Below are 16,802 nucleotides of genomic sequence, written 5' to 3' on the forward strand. Positions count from 1 at the left end.
TCAAGGTGTGATATTATTTGGCAGACATGAATATGGATAAGAAAGAAATTAAGTATTATATTATACAAATTAAATTACAACTTGGGCAGCTATTATGAATTTATAGTTTATATATATGTCAATTAAATTCCATGGTCAACTTAGAAAATGACAAATTAAGCATTTTAAATATTTATTTGGGTTATATTGTAAATAAACTAAACTGGCAGCCCCATAGAAATTGGCTTAGCCAAACTCATGAATTTTTCCTATTTTTCCAACAAGTATAAGTAGGGAGGCAACACATGTGATTTTCAAAACTCACAATATTGATTATTAGCAATAGAAGAAACATCTTGAAAAATGGCACTCATCCAAGCAACCCTCTTCACATTTGCTTTGCTATTGTCCTCGAGTAAGATTTACATAATAGTACCTTTTTGTGTGTGTTTTAATGTTTTTCTCTTTACGTCTTGTATTTTATAATTGACAATTTTGTTAAACAGGTTATGCCGCTACAATTGTGATTAAAAATAATTGTAGACATACGATATGGCCCGCAACATTAACTAGTGGTAGCGGACAAAGCCAATTATCTGCCACTGGATTTGGATTAGCTTCTGGAGAGAATGAGATTATAAATGTACCTACACCATGGACTGGTAGAATTTGGGCTCGAACAGGTTGCACCATAGATGACTCTTCGAGGTTTTCTTGTGAAACTGGAGATTGTGCCACTGGCTCTGTATTTTGCAATGGCACTGGAGGAATTCCACCAGCTACGTTAGCTGAATTCACATTAGCTCAAAATGGAGGCACAGATTTCTACGATATCAGCCTCGTTGACGGCTTCAACTTACCTGCTTCCATAACTCCAAATGGTGGAACAGGACAATGTGTATCGCCCAAATGTTCTTCAGATGTTAATATGGTGTGCCCATCCGATTTGATTGTCCAAGGGAAAAATGGGGTTATTGGCTGTAAGAGTTCGTGTCTCGCATATAACCGACCAGAGGATTGTTGCACAGCTGAATTTAACGACCCAAAAATATGTCAACCTGGCATCTCTGCTAAGATCTTCGAGGAAGAATGCCCCCAGGCTTACAGTTATGCTTATGACGACGAAAATAGCACTTTCACTTGTAGCAGCACAACCAGCTATGATGTTACCTTCTGCCCATGACCATATACCCACACACCACAACAACCATATATATTCCTAATATCTATTTTATCATCATTTCGATAAAATAATCACCGAATTCATGAATATTGTTCGAGCCTAGCTAATGAATAAAATGCATCTGATTAATGATGTTACATGAAATTAATTATGTATACTTTTCCTCTTATACATTCTACGTCTCACTCCTTGCTTCTTTACATAACTTCTCGTCTTCTTCCAAACCCAGAACATGAATGCACTAATATAACCTACTGTGTTTCTAACAATCATCTTTTTCTTAATAAAATATATTAATCCCATTGGTCTTTAAGGTTAATGAAGTTACATTTTTAAGGTCCCGTTATGCAACCATTTTGTTTTTTTTTTATTATTTTTTGTTTTTAAAAATTAAGGCAATTTCAAGAAAGTTTGAAGTGGAAGTAGTGTGTATAGTCTTAATTTTCAAAAATAAAAAACCAGAAACTATGTTCTCATTTGGTAACCATTTCATTTTTCGTTTTTGTTTTTTTAACATAAAGCCTATTTCCTCCCCATTTCTTACAATGATTTACATCTTTCTTAAGTGTTGTTGAAGGAGAAATTTTGGACCAATCACAAATTGCCATGTCATTTACTAAATTAATAACCAAATCCAAATCATCAATTTTGGGACCAATTAGGAGTGAACATATGTCTCGAATCGAAGTTGAAGACAAAGTCCAATGACGTAAGTGGTTTAAATGTGACTGTTGAATCAGATAAGATTAATTTGACCCAATTTAATATTATTGTTTGGGTTAAAATTCAACTAAGTCCAAAAATAGGTTGAATTTGACCCGAATGTCAAATGAGACTTAAGTTCAATTAATTGGGTCCAAAAGCCAGGCCCATGGATCAACCAAGTCCCAGTCAATGGACTAACGAGGCCCAAGGCTATGAAGCCCATTAGAGAGCCCTATAAATAGAAGAGTTTTTCTCATTTGAAAGGGTCAGCAATTTCTACACTCTAGAGAACATAGAGGAAATTCTCTACATTCAGAAGACTCCTTGACTCCTGAAGCTGACCACGCTTGAAGAATGATGTCCTTTGGAGATACAAGAGTTATGAAGACTGAAGTCCTTTCAAGATACAAGCATTTTGACCATGCTTGAAGACTAAAGTCCATTGAAGATACAAGCATTCTGAAGATTGAAGTCCTTTTAAGATACAAGCATTTTGACGACACTTGAAGACTGAAGTTCTTTAGAGATACAAGCATTCTTCCAAGACTCCAAGCCCAAGAACATCCACACGCTTTGTTTCTATACATCAAGCATACGCATACAACCGAGAGAGAATTAGACGATCAAGTACTAAATATCGAACCACACCCCTTCAAATCAACATCAATATCAACACGAACTCAAGTTCAACTGCACGAAACAAGTTTCTCCAGAAGCCTCGTGCAAACACTAATCCTCCAAGAAGATCATCAAGCCCAAAGGCCGATCATCCAAAAAGATCAACAAGCCCAAAGGCCGATCGTCTAAGAGGATTATCAAGCCTAAAGGTCGATCATCCAAGAAGATCAACGAGCCCAAAGTAGAGCATGTAGGAGAAAGAACAAGGTTTTATCTTTGTGGAGAAAATTTGGGAACAGATGATGGAATCTTCTAAAGGTGAGATCGTCATAAGAGAATATCCCTTGTTTGACAACCATACCTCTGCTTCTTTCTAATCAAAGGAAGAATCATACCTTGACGTAGTGTCTATCATGATGGCTGATATAACGACTTAGTCAGCCATTGTAGAGATGGAAAAGAAGATAATTTCCTAATGAAGGCTATAGAGAAGTGAGATCATGAAATCACTTCTTTAAGAGATTAGATATAGGCTCGAGATACTACTGAGTCGAGTCAATCTCCATCTACAAAAGTCAATGACAAAGGAAAGACTGTCTTGTAGGAAAACCAATCACAACAATTTACATCTGTTGCCATCTTATCAGTTCAACAACTACATGATATGATAACAAACTCCATTAGAGCTCAGTATAGAGGACCATCACAATCTTCGTATATGTATTCCAAGTCGTACACCAAGAGAATCGACAACGTAAGAATGTCAGTTGAGTATCAACCTCCAAATTTCCAACAGTTTAATGGAAAGGGCAATCTGAAACAACATGTTGCTCACTTCATTGAAACCTGCAAAAATGCAGGAACAGAAGGTGACCAGCTAGTCAAGAAATTTGTCCTTACCTTGAAAGGAAATGCATTTGATTAGTATACAGCTCTAGAGCCGGAAGCGATTGACAGTAGGAAACAATTGGAAAGAGAGTTCCTCAACTAATTCTACAGCATAAAGCGCACCATTAGCATGATGGAGCTGACGAATACAAAATAGTGGAAGGGAGAGCCGGTCAATGATTACATCAGCTGGTAGAGAGCTCTGAGTCTAAATTGCAAAGATAGACTCACAGAATTATCTGAAGTGGAGATGTGCATTCAAGGCATGCACTGGAAACTTCTCTACATTCTGCAAGAGATAAAGCCTCGTACATTTAAGGAGTTGGCAACACGCGCTCATGATATGGAGCTGAGATCAATAGAGAAACTAAAGATTTCCTAGTCCCTGAAGGGAAAAAACCCAAGAATGAAGCTAAGGACACTGAAATGATTGTGAATAGTGCCACAAGAGAATCAATGGTCGTTTAGTGACCCCGCTAAAATTTTCCTCCAAAGGAAAAGAAACAAGGTTTGAAAGAAAGCATGATGACGACCAGAAGCATCGTCCAACTCTCAAAGAAATATTGGAGAAGGTTTACAATTCCATGATTTTGATGTGGCAGACATGTTCAAGCAACTGCTAGAGAAGAAACTTATTCAATTGCCGGAATGCCAACGACAGAAACAAGTAGGAAAAGTAGACGATCCTAACTACTGTAAGTATCACCAAGTCGTTAACCACCTAGTGGAAATGTGCTCTGTGGTGAAGGAGTGAATTCTAAAGTTGGCTCGTGAAAAGAAGATTGAGCTAGATTTGGATGAAGTAGCTCAGACAAATCACGCTACAGTAGAGGTAGCTTCAAGTGTGAACACCAACTACATTTTATGATTAGTGTTCTAACATCGACTACATTTCAACATCGACTACGCTACAGTAGGGACCGTGTCCGTCAAAATTACAGAAGAGGAAGCAAGACTAAAAAGAACAAAAAACAAAGAAGGCATGGAAGCCTAAGATCATGCAGAAAGAAGACAATAACTTCCCCCGACTTCGTCGATCGGTAACTTTGGCATAATTCCTCCCAAAAGGTTTCGTCGTTAACCATTCAGAGGAAGTATTACAAGTTATTGCGTGTCATGCTGTTGGCATAGTAGAAGTCGATAACAGTCATATAACTGCTAAAGAAGTTGACAACTCAAAAGAAAGGGAGCAAAGAGTTTATGTCTTTAATCATATCAAGCCTTCAACTACTCAATCTTTAGTTTTCCAAATATTGAGTATGGCCACGATGAAAGAAGTAAACCAATATCCAATGACTACTTATATTAGAACTTCAGCGTTAAAAGGCTACGTATCTTCACATCAAAGAAAGATCGACCTTCAACATCTACTTTTGATCATCATAAGATGGCAAGTGATCAATATAAAAGCAAGATGAAAACCTTAAAGGTAAGACCATTTCATGAAGAAAAGAATGACAAAAAGATTCACAGTCGTATCATTTCACGCATGAAGAAGAAGTTGTCTGTTGATATAAATACAAAAGGTTCCTTGATGTTGAAACCAAAACTCATCATATTAAAAAAGCCTACAAATGCAGAGGATGATCAAAGCCATGATGAAATTAGAGCTTTTGAAATTTAAATGTAGAAGCTTCTAATCACAAGAGTCTAAACTGCATGGTGCTTCTGGCTTACATGAGTTTAAAAGGTGAATGGCCCAAAAAACATCTCTTGTTGAACTACGTTATGACTTGATCCCTGTCATTGTAAAGGGTACATAAGTAGCTCGACGGAAACTTCAAGTTCAGTCCAGTAAAAGAAAAATAAAAAACACTTGAACTACGTCATAATTTGATCCTTTCTTTGAGGGTACATAGGCAACTTAAAGAAATTTAAGTTTAGTCCATAAAAAAAGGGGTATCACATCCACCTAAGTGTGACACTACAAGTTTAGAGGCTAAGGAACTGTGTCCTAACACACCTCAAGTGGGTGAGGCTATGAAATGAATTCCATATACATCAATAGTAGGGAGTTTAATGTATACCATATTGTGTACTCATCCCAGAATATGCTATGCAATTGGAATTGTTAGTAGATATCAGTCAAATCCTGATATAGTTTGAGGACTACCGTTAAAAACATCCTCAAGTATCTTTGGAGAATGAGGTACTATATGCTTGTATATGGTGCTAAGGATATGATCCTTACTGGATACATTGATTCTGACTTTGAGACTGATATAGATTTTGGAAAATCTACTTCAGGGTCAGTATTCACTCTAAACAGATGAGCTATAGTTTTGAGGAGTATCAAGCAAAGTTTATTGTCAACTTCACCACAGAAGCTGAGTATTTATACCGAAGAGATGTGATTGTCATGCAGATTGCCTCTAAAGACAACTTGGCTAATCCATTTACAAAGGCCCTTTCAGCTAAAGTGTTCGAGGGTCACCTAGTGGGACTAGAACTGCGAAATAGATAGAATTAAGGCAAGTGGAAGAAGTACTGGGTATCTGATGCCCTAGCTTATTCTATCTCTTCTCTCATTACTCAACATTATATATATATTCTTATATATATGTAAAATCCACTTGAGCTTTAGTCTAAGTGGGAGTTTGTTGGGTTGTATGTCCTAAACCTCACAGTTTGTAATGTTAAATGTATTATATTATCAATAAAGATGTTATTAACGTTTATTAAATAAAACTGTTATTGAATAAATGAATTGCACTTGTAAAGTCTAAATTTTATAAACTAAAGATCCTTTGCTATACTATGAATACATTAACTTTATGTTGAGTGGATCAAGTTCAGTAAATAGCCAAAATGGTCTATAGTATATGAATAAGGTTGGGTACCTTATTCTTGTAATACTAGAGAATGCAACCCACTCTGTAGTTCTTACAATTTATTATAAAGTGCTACAAACGAAGTGATCCGGATTCGTTCATGTATTGACATGAGGAGTGGGGACATCTTATACAATGAGTTTGCATAAGATCGGACCAAGAATTAAGTCACTCTTACTTTATGACGTTGTTTACTATTTAAGACCGACTATTTCAAAGCGATAACTTAGGTAACTTGACCTCAATCCTAAGTTAACTATGAACTTCTCTTTATTCGGGATTCTCCTTAGATTTGCATGGGTAAGGGTTGGCTCAACAGCGCCGGCTTAATAAGCATCCCATTTCAGGGGTAAGACCGAGTAGATAGCTGGGGACATAGGGTGCAAGACGGAATTCACTCCCACTCGCTTTTAGGGATAGTAGAGAGGTTATTCCCTTAAGTGTTGACTCTAGGTCTTGAACAAGGGGCTCCACCCTCTCATTGGCTCGAGAAGGACTCGGTTTAATGATTGGATAACAAACCAATTGTTCATTAGAGGATCAATGGGACTTAAGGAGCAAGATGTAATCTCGGGGGTAAAACAACTTTTGACCCAGCTGTTATTACGAACAACCTATGAAGGGTTAACTTACTAATCATGGTTATATCGAGTGGACATAATCTATCTACAATGAGGGGAGTGCAATTACTGGGCTTTAGTGGAGTGACATCGTAGTTAACGAATGGTGGTTAATTAGGTTAAAGAGTTTAGCTGGTTAATCGCAGATCGTTGGAGCCCATGATCTGTAGGTCCATGAGGTCCCCCTACTAGCTCATATCGGACTAAACTTTAGAATAGTGTGACGAACGAATTTGAAGTGTTCAAATTTGGTTTTTGGAGCAAAGCGTTAAATATATATGATATATTTAACCTAATATTTAATAGTGAATTAAACATAAAGAGAGAGCAAATTAGAGATATTTAAATAAGATTTAAATATCAAGATTATGAATGAGACATCATATAAATTCGGATAAGTGCTGGATTTAAAATTAAATTAATTAGTGAAAATGTTTATTAATTATTTAATATTAATTTAATTTTAAATAGTATTATTAGAATTAATTTTGAAATTAGATGGATTTGGTCAAAATTGCATTATAAGTCAATTTGTTAACACGTGAAAAATGCAATGGAAGTCAAATTGTTGACTTTTTATTTTTGAAAGTCAAATTGTAGCTCAAGGTTCTTGTCAAATTGAAGGCGTTGATTTCGATGAAACCATAGCTCTTGTGGCAATGCTGGAAGTCATTCGCCTCCTTTTGGGAATTTCTTGTTTCTTAAAATTTAAATTATATCAAATAGATGTCAAAACTGCCTTTGTGAATGGATACTTGAATGAAGAAATATATGTGGAGCATGCAAAAGGGTTTGTTTATCCTCTTGTCTTGAGTATCTGTAAAGACTCAAAAAAGCCCTTTATGGTCTAAAACAAGCTCCATGAACACCTAACTGAATTTCTTGCCAAGAAGGATTATTGTTGAGGAGGAGTTGATAAGACCTTAGTTATTTAAAAATCTTAAGGAAATCTTATAATCACTTAAATTTATGTGGATGGTATTGTTTTTGGAGGGCACCAATAGATGACAGATCTATTTGTACAACAAGTGAAAAATGAGTTTGAAATGAGCATGGTACAGTAGCTGACTTACTTCTTGGGATTTCAAATTAAACAATTGTTTGACGACATATTTGTTTCCTAAATCAATAATGCAAAGAATATTGCCAAGAAGTTTGATTTAGAATAATCTAGTATAAAACACACTCCAGCTTCCATTCATGCTCAGCTCTCTAAAGATACAAAAGGTACTAAGGTTGATGAAAACTTCTATCACAGTATTATTAGAACCCTATTGTATCTCACTGCTAATAGACCAGATATAGCATTTGTTGTAAGTGTTTGTGCTAGATATCAATCTTTTCTCAGGTCTAGTCTCTTACTCAGTGCCAAAAGGATAATCAAGTGCTTCAGTTGCACTTATGATTATGGATTGTTATACTCCTTTGACACTAACAACTTTCTGATTGGTTATTATGATGCAAATTGGGCAGGCAGCTTAGAGGAAAGAAAAAGCACCTCAAATGGATGTTTCTTCCTAGGTAATAATATGATCTCTTGGTTTAGTAAGAAACATAACTATGTTTCTTTGTCTATAGCTGAAGCAGACTATATTACGGTGTGAAGCAGTTTTGTACACAATTAATGTGGATGAAGTAAATGTTAATGGAATATGATATTCCACATGATGCTGTGACATTGTACTGCGATAACCTGAGTATCATAAGAATCTTGAAAAAACATTTGTTCAACATGACAGAATGTATCACATTGATATTCCACATCACTTAATTACATAATTAGTTGAGAACAAGTAAATTGTTTTGGAGATATTTGCACTGATGATCAAATTACAATTGTTTTTACCAAAGCCCTTGACGCAATCTAGTTTGAATTCCTCAGAGTTGCCTTAGGTTTATGCAAGTCAATTTTGTTGCAACTAATTCTCTTTAAAACGGAAAACAATGTCTGAGCTGCCAATTATTCAAGGCCCAAGTGACTTTTGAGTGATGAATTCGCATTAATGACGACAATTGGCCTTCCAAGCATTCGTAAGTGGTTTTTTATTTCAAATTTTAAATTAAATCACGTTATATGGTAATTGCAATGTGATAGGTTTTCAAGTGACATCGTGCCCCCTGATGTTTCTGCTGGTAGGAAATTTATGTGAGATATCACTAAATATGAAATAAACAAAATTATACGCGATTAAAGAAATTGGATTACATGATGTTTTTTCAATATTGAATGAAGGATATATCTGATGTTTATAAAAGCGTCGAGTATTCAATTGTCAAGTATAATGTGATAACTTGACTTTGGAAAAACGTCAAGAAAAATATTTTTTGATATAATTTTCGTGTCAAGAAAGATAATACACTTGATAATTGTGGTATGTCAAGTTTATTGATTCTCACTTCACAGGTTAGAGCCAAATAAGTAATCAATCATAAAATTGTAAATAAAGAGATAAGGAAAAAAGAGAATGCCATCGAAAAATATACTGGTTTGTCTCAAACTCGGGACAACGTCCAATTTTCTGCAACTACAGGATCTACTATGATGGAGATTGCAAAGACAACAAAACTCGCATTTATAAATCAGTCCTCAAAAAGCCCAACAATAATTATTTGAATCTAGTACCACAATTCGACAACTTGGAATAGATAATAAGAGAAACCCCCATCCAAAGAAGAAAAATACACCGTTACTCTAAAATGCTGAAGAATAAAATAGCTCTTTCTCTGGGCACTTTCTTTTTTCATTCTTCAAATGTAGACATATATTTATATAGGTGTGTTGCTGTTGATTTATGGGTCAAGCCCAATAACATTAAAGAAACAAATTGTGTACCCGGTACACAAGTGCCTATTGATCTGGCACATGCAGATTACTAATGTAGCAGTCATACAACGTTGACTGAGGTAATCGTGTACCCCGTACACGATTACCTTAAGTCGTGTACCGAGTACACGATTTCCTTCTCCATTAAACCGTTGTGGCTCTTCTTATTCCTCCGAAAACTTCGAACTTCCTCCATCCAAACATCGTCTGAAAACCTCCGCTTTGCCTTATTTTCTCTTGTTGCTGCCACCGTGAGTCGATCTATCGAATGATTTTCTTCATCCGAAGCATTTTCTTTAACTGATGTAAAATTTTTCTTTGATTTTTCCCAATATATGTATTTTCTTATAAAATTGATGATCAAGTTTGAAAATGTATAGTTTATAGATCCATGATTTGAATGTATAGTCTTCATATATATATCATCTTGTTTGCATTTGGGCTGGACTTAATGTGTAGTTTATGGATCCATGATTTATTTTTAGATATATGTTGAACTTAGAATTTAGATTTTGTTGGGCTATTTTTCTGGATGATTATGTTGGCCTATTTCTTGGGCTCTTTTTTTTTTTTTTTTCATGATTAATTTGTTGGATGATTATTTATTTGTTGGGTTGAACTTAGAAATATATGTATATGTTTATAAAAAATGAAGATTGCTTCATATATATATATTATTTTGTTTGTATTTGAGCTGAATTAAATCTATGATTCATGGATATATTATTTTGTTTTTATTTGGGTTGATTTAAATGTATAGTTTATCGATCTGAGATTTTAATTGATTTAAATGTATAATATTTAGATTTTATATGTTGAACTTAGATGAATTTTGTTGGGTTGACATATTAACATATTTTTTTGTCAACTATAACAGTTGAAAAAATCATAATAAATATGTTGATGCATTCTGAAGATTTAGTTATTCTTGAACCTGGAAATGATGGAGACAGTGATATTGATGTTGAAGTTGATGAATTATTTGGAAACGATAGTAGTGGGGAACAGGATATTGAGTTGGTATCATCGGATATGTTCAACCAAATCGATTGAGAAATTACAAATTCAACATGTGAACTAGGGTCTACTTTGGAGGAAAGGAGTATAGGTGTAGATAATTGTAGTTTAATTTAGAAAGGAATGTTGTTAAACAAGATTTATAGCTTGCTGTAACAAAAAAAAAATATTGTATGACAAAACACAACGAGATTATTGTAGTGGAATCAAATCAAGATCTTTGGTATGTCAGATGTAAATCATGGAGGGATGGTTGTGATCGAAGATTACGGGCATGTTGGCATAAAACTCATGGGATGATGGATTTTATTATGTAATGTAATTTGAACTTCTTAGGTAGTGGAACCTGGTCCTTCTAATCCTGTACAGTAGTTTTGAGTTGTAGGAGAAGGGAGGCATCTGCACAACATACTATCCTCACTGCATTATTCCCTATGTTGAACAAGCAGGTTTTCTTGGGGTTGCACAAATCGAATTTATCAAGCTTGATTGGCACCTCATTATTTCTCTAGTTGAGCGTTGGAGACCAAAAACCTACACATTTCACCTGCCTTGTCGGGAATGTACAATCACGCTGCACAATGTTGCCATACAGGTTGGGTTATGAGTGGACGGGCAACTATTGATAGGTTCACTACAATATGATTGGAAGAATGTTTGTGAAGAGCTATTAGGCGTTCTACTAGATGATCTGAAAGGCTGAAGATTGAGTATCACCTGGTTGGCATCCCAGTTTCCAGAATTACCTCGCAATGCCGACAACATCAGCGTACGTAGGTATGCACGAGCGTACATTATGCAGCTTATTGGAGTATTTTTGTTTGCTGAAAAGTCAAATACTCTAGTGCATCTCATGTTCCTCTTGCTACTATCTGATTTCGAGCATGCTGGTACGTACTCGTGGAGTGGTGCATGTCTTGCATGGCTGTGTAGAGAACTTTGTCGAACTACCAATGCACAAGCGTTGGAAATAGTAGGGCCACTGATGCTACTACAGGTATGGGCTTATGATAGATTTCCAATTATAGCACCACAAGTCCAGTTACAGGCCGTAGATCATCGTCCACTTAGTATCAGGTATTATTTCATTTATATATTTCTTTCGTTATCATTTTATGTAAGAATATAAATTAAATGTATTTTTTATAATTTTAGATGGAGTGGTGTATTAGCTGCTTCTAAACAATCAGCATATATGTTGCTCATGTACTGAAAAATATTTGACAGACCGATGAAGAATCAGGTAACAAATGTATATATAAAAGAATATTTATAACATTTTGGATGTAAACTTATCTTTTTTTTTTTGTTAGATTAATTGAACGCTATACACACAAAAGATTTAGTCATTACTACCTGATTACTGTCGTGATGGTGAAGACATCTGGTTGACCGTTAGCCCTCTTTTATACTTTCATATAGTAGAGTGGCATCATCAAGATCGTGTGTCGAGACAGTTCAGTTTGCGACAAACGATACCATCGTTGTCCTATACACTCCCAGCACTACACAAGATTGATTTGAGAGCTAAGCACGACCAAGAATGGCGTTGAATCCACGAGGAATATATATTCTACTAGCATGGACGACATGATCGTTGTGCACAAGGAGAAATAACAAATGGGTCAGTTGTATCAGATGACTACTTTTCCTGGTACGATTCAATCATGAGGCGATTTCTCACATCTGACGGCGCTTACTATTACTGCATGGGAAGAGATTGAAAATTAGACATTTTCCACATATAGGATATGAATATTGTTTAATATTTATTTTTTTCATTGTATAGTAGAATTTTATCGGAGATGTACTACAATATTCAGTGCAACACAACTTACCAGAGTTGGGTTTAATGTGTCAGCAAACATTGATTAACATAGAAAATATTATTCATCAAACAAGACGACTCAATGTTGCTGACACCGATCGAAGACGTATTTGTCGTAGATGACAATGACAGTAGGGTGAACTTATTCATAAGTGACATAACACCAGACTAACAAATCATAAGTGACATAACACCAGCAAGTGAATCATCAAATTTGCTTATTATAACGAAATATTAAATATAAATAACAAATCAAAATAGATTTGAAAGAAACTACTTTTTCTAGTCCACAATTTGCACTAGAAATATTTCTTAAAAGTTTCAAATAAGAAACGAGAATAGTTATTAAACAGGTTTATTTCTCAAAAATTGAGAAATATGAACGATATGAAATAGGCCAATAGTTCTCAATAATAACCACTGATAATTTTGAGTATTAATCTTTCAAAATTGATAGTCATTAATGAAAGTCTATCAGTGATAACCACTAATATTTTCTATTATCTATAGCTTAATCTTTGATGGTTTTTTTCACAATTAATATCCATTTATAGAAGTCTATCACTGATAGCTAAATGAGTGAACTTAATTAGTAAAGTTTAATCTCGAACTAAAGTTTAAGTGAAAGGTCTAGAAGTTACCACTACTAGCATGTTATCAGTGATATTGATAACATGTTATATGATGGTAAAAAGGAATGACAAAAGTTATCTCTAATAACATATTATCAATGATAGAAGCTATCACCAATGTCTACGATATTAGTGATATCAGTGATAAAACTTAGGTAATATCTATTTATCGATGATATCAATGATACAAAAGTCTATCATTGATATCCATTGCTAAAAGTTATTGGTGATAACAAGTGATTGAAGCTATCAATATAGTCATAACTATCAATGATATCGCATACTAGTGATATGACTTAAATATATATATCAATAAATGATGATATTGATGATATTAATGATATGACTTAGGTAAATATCAGAGATTGTAACTATAGAGCTCTTAGGTGTTAATAGACATCTATCACTTACAGCTTCAAATGTTAAATTTTAAAAGATGATAACTTCCTTTCAAAAGTTGATAACTACTTAAAAAAGTCTATCATTGTTATCTGCTGATAGCCTTAGGTGTTAATATTTCAACTTTGATTTCAATTAATTAAAGTGTATAAATGATAAGCCATTGAAAACTGATAGCAACTTGAAATGTGATATTTCAAGTGTTACTATTTTAAAGTTATATTAATATTTCTCAAATTGAAAACTATCACTAATACCAGATATCAATGAAAGTAACTAATAATAGCTATCAATGGCTATCATTGATAGGTACTATTTGTTGTTATCGTTGATAAATACTATCAGTGATAGTTTTCAGTTCGAGAAAATCTGAAAAGGAAGCGTGAAATAGTGGGTTGCGTGAGGGCTTTTTAGTACTTTACCTATATAACTATCACTGATAACAACTATCAGTGATATCTGCCGCTAATTTTATACCATATCCCTAATATGTTTATCTTTGTTCTACATTTTTTTTTTAATTTTGGATCTGATTGTTATTTGTGAAAATCCCTAATAATATCTGGGTAAAAAAAATAATCTTTGAGACAAATAAGAATATTAAATGAAATGTCTGTCTGAAATCCCATTGGAAAATTTGTGAAACAAACAAGCCCTAAAATACAAACTATAGCCTCTTTTGCTAACGCTATGAAAGTTTCCGTAGCTATAAATTTAAGCTATTGAAAATAGATTTTTTATAGCATTATAGAAACGTTATGGAATGTCATGAACTTTCAATACAATGGGCCACAATAGCATTTAAAAACGTCATGAAAAGTCTACGATAGCTCTTTTTAATGCTATTGTAAGTGATATTTGTTGTAGTAGAATTCTTTTTATAGATAAGTATAACATTGTAATTTTTTTACTTTACATTAATGAATTTATATTTTATGGGCACACTACTACGACATGTATTTTAACGCTAATATTGTTTTACTTTATAATATTGTATTTTACCGAACTGGGTTACCAATTTTTTAGTTACATCTATATTTTTGCTCTCTATCTTTATCTGTATTATTTTGCAAAAGTGTTACAACATTGTTCTTAATATTCGTGACTATCCACTAAATTACTTTCCTATTTTCAAAAGTGATTGTTAGTCTAAACATTGAAATTTATAAATTTTAGGTGTGTCAATGAATAAATTGTAGTAGTAAAATGGTTTGTTAGTAAAAAAATAATATTTAGAAATCGAAAGGAATGAAATAGAAATAGAATTCATTTTACACTTCGTGTGAATTTTAAATTCTATAAATGGAGGCTGCAATATTTAGCAGACATGAATATATTTTTTTGTTTTTTAATAAAAAATTAAATTAAATTACAATTTGGGCAGCTATAGTTATTCCGAGCAGGCGTAGCTTTTATATACACAATACATGATTCTTTTTCTTTTTTTCAGGTTTTTTTTTTCCGCATCACAACGAAAATTGTTAGTGAAAGAATATTTAGAATTTAAAATCATTCTAATTCATAAAATAAAAAAAATAAAAATAGAATTCACTTAGTTTTAAATGTGATGCGTTTGTTGAAGTCAAGGTGTGATATTATTTGGCAGACATGAATATGGATAAGAAAGAAATTAAGTATTATATTATACAAATTAAATTACAACTTGGGCAGCTATTATGAATTTATAGTTTATATATATGTCAATTAAATTCCATGGTCAACTTAGAAAATGACAAATTAAGCATTTTAAATATTTATTTGGGTTATATTGTAAATAAACTAAACTGGCAGCCCCATAGAAATTGGCTTAGCCAAACTCATGAATTTTTCCTATTTTTCCAACAAGTATAAGTAGGGAGGCAACACATGTGATTTTCAAAACTCACAATATTGATTATTAGCAATAGAAGAAACATCTTGAAAAATGGCACTCATCCAAGCAACCCTCTTCACATTTGCTTTGCTATTGTCCTCGAGTAAGATTTACATAATAGTACCTTTTTGTGTGTGTTTTAATGTTTTTCTCTTTACGTCTTGTATTTTATAATTGACAATTTTGTTAAACAGGTTATGCCGCTACAATTGTGATTAAAAATAATTGTAGACATACGATATGGCCCGCAACATTAACTAGTGGTAGCGGACAAAGCCAATTATCTGCCACTGGATTTGGATTAGCTTCTGGAGAGAATGAGATTATAAATGTACCTACACCATGGACTGGTAGAATTTGGGCTCGAACAGGTTGCACCATAGATGACTCTTCGAGGTTTTCTTGTGAAACTGGAGATTGTGCCACTGGCTCTGTATTTTGCAATGGCACTGGAGGAATTCCACCAGCTACGTTAGCTGAATTCACATTAGCTCAAAATGGAGGCACAGATTTCTACGATATCAGCCTCGTTGACGGCTTCAACTTACCTGCTTCCATAACTCCAAATGGTGGAACAGGACAATGTGTATCGCCCAAATGTTCTTCAGATGTTAATATGGTGTGCCCATCCGATTTGATTGTCCAAGGGAAAAATGGGGTTATTGGCTGTAAGAGTTCGTGTCTCGCATATAACCGACCAGAGGATTGTTGCACAGCTGAATTTAACGACCCAAAAATATGTCAACCTGGCATCTCTGCTAAGATCTTCGAGGAAGAATGCCCCCAGGCTTACAGTTATGCTTATGACGACGAAAATAGCACTTTCACTTGTAGCAGCACAACCAGCTATGATGTTACCTTCTGCCCATGACCATATACCCACACACCACAACAACCATATATATTCCTAATATCTATTTTATCATCATTTCGATAAAATAATCACCGAATTCATGAATATTGTTCGAGCCTAGCTATGAATAAAATGCATCTGATTAATGATGTTACATGAAATTAATTATGTATACTTTTCCCTCTGATACATACTACGTCTCACGCTTGCTTCTTTACATAACTTCTCGTCATCCTTCCAAACCCAAACATGAATGAGCACTAATAGAACCTACTGTGTTTCCTAACAATCATCCTTTTGCTTAAAAAATATATTAATCCCTTGGATCTTTAAGGTTAATGAAGTTACCATTTTAAAAAAAAGCCCGTTTATGCCAACATTTTTGTTTTTTTTTTTATTAATTTTTGTTTTAAAAATTACGGCAATTTCAAGAAAGTTTTGAATGGAAGTAGTGTGGTATAGTCCTTAATTTTCAAAATAAAAAACCAAAAACTCCGTTCTCATTTGGTAACCATTTAATTTTTTCGTTTTTTGTTTTTTAACATAAAGCCT

At 34.0% G+C, this 16,802-nt stretch overlaps 2 protein-coding genes across 2 annotated transcripts; both read left to right on the plus strand.

Moving 5' to 3' along the window:
- The first annotated feature begins 239 nt into the window (after positions 1–239).
- Positions 240–1,306, plus strand: LOC150036033 (thaumatin-like protein 1b). The gene is made up of 2 exons (XM_090314017.1): positions 240–394; positions 486–1,306. Exons 1-2 carry the CDS (start codon positions 343–345, stop codon positions 1,160–1,162), a joined length of 729 nt encoding a protein of 242 aa, XP_090170143.1. The 5' UTR covers positions 240–342; the 3' UTR covers positions 1,163–1,306.
- Positions 1,307–15,345: 14,039 nt separating this feature from the next.
- Positions 15,346–16,355, plus strand: LOC120077278 (thaumatin-like protein 1b). The gene is made up of 2 exons (XM_090314110.1): positions 15,346–15,500; positions 15,592–16,355. Exons 1-2 carry the CDS (start codon positions 15,449–15,451, stop codon positions 16,266–16,268), a joined length of 729 nt encoding a protein of 242 aa, XP_090170236.1. The 5' UTR covers positions 15,346–15,448; the 3' UTR covers positions 16,269–16,355.
- Positions 16,356–16,802: the final 447 nt, after the last annotated feature.

This window comes from Benincasa hispida, chromosome 5 (assembly GCF_027475165.1).
Source record: "Benincasa hispida cultivar pf3 chromosome 5, pf3_genome.v1.1, whole genome shotgun sequence".
Classification (NCBI taxonomy): domain Eukaryota; kingdom Viridiplantae; phylum Streptophyta; class Magnoliopsida; order Cucurbitales; family Cucurbitaceae; genus Benincasa; species Benincasa hispida.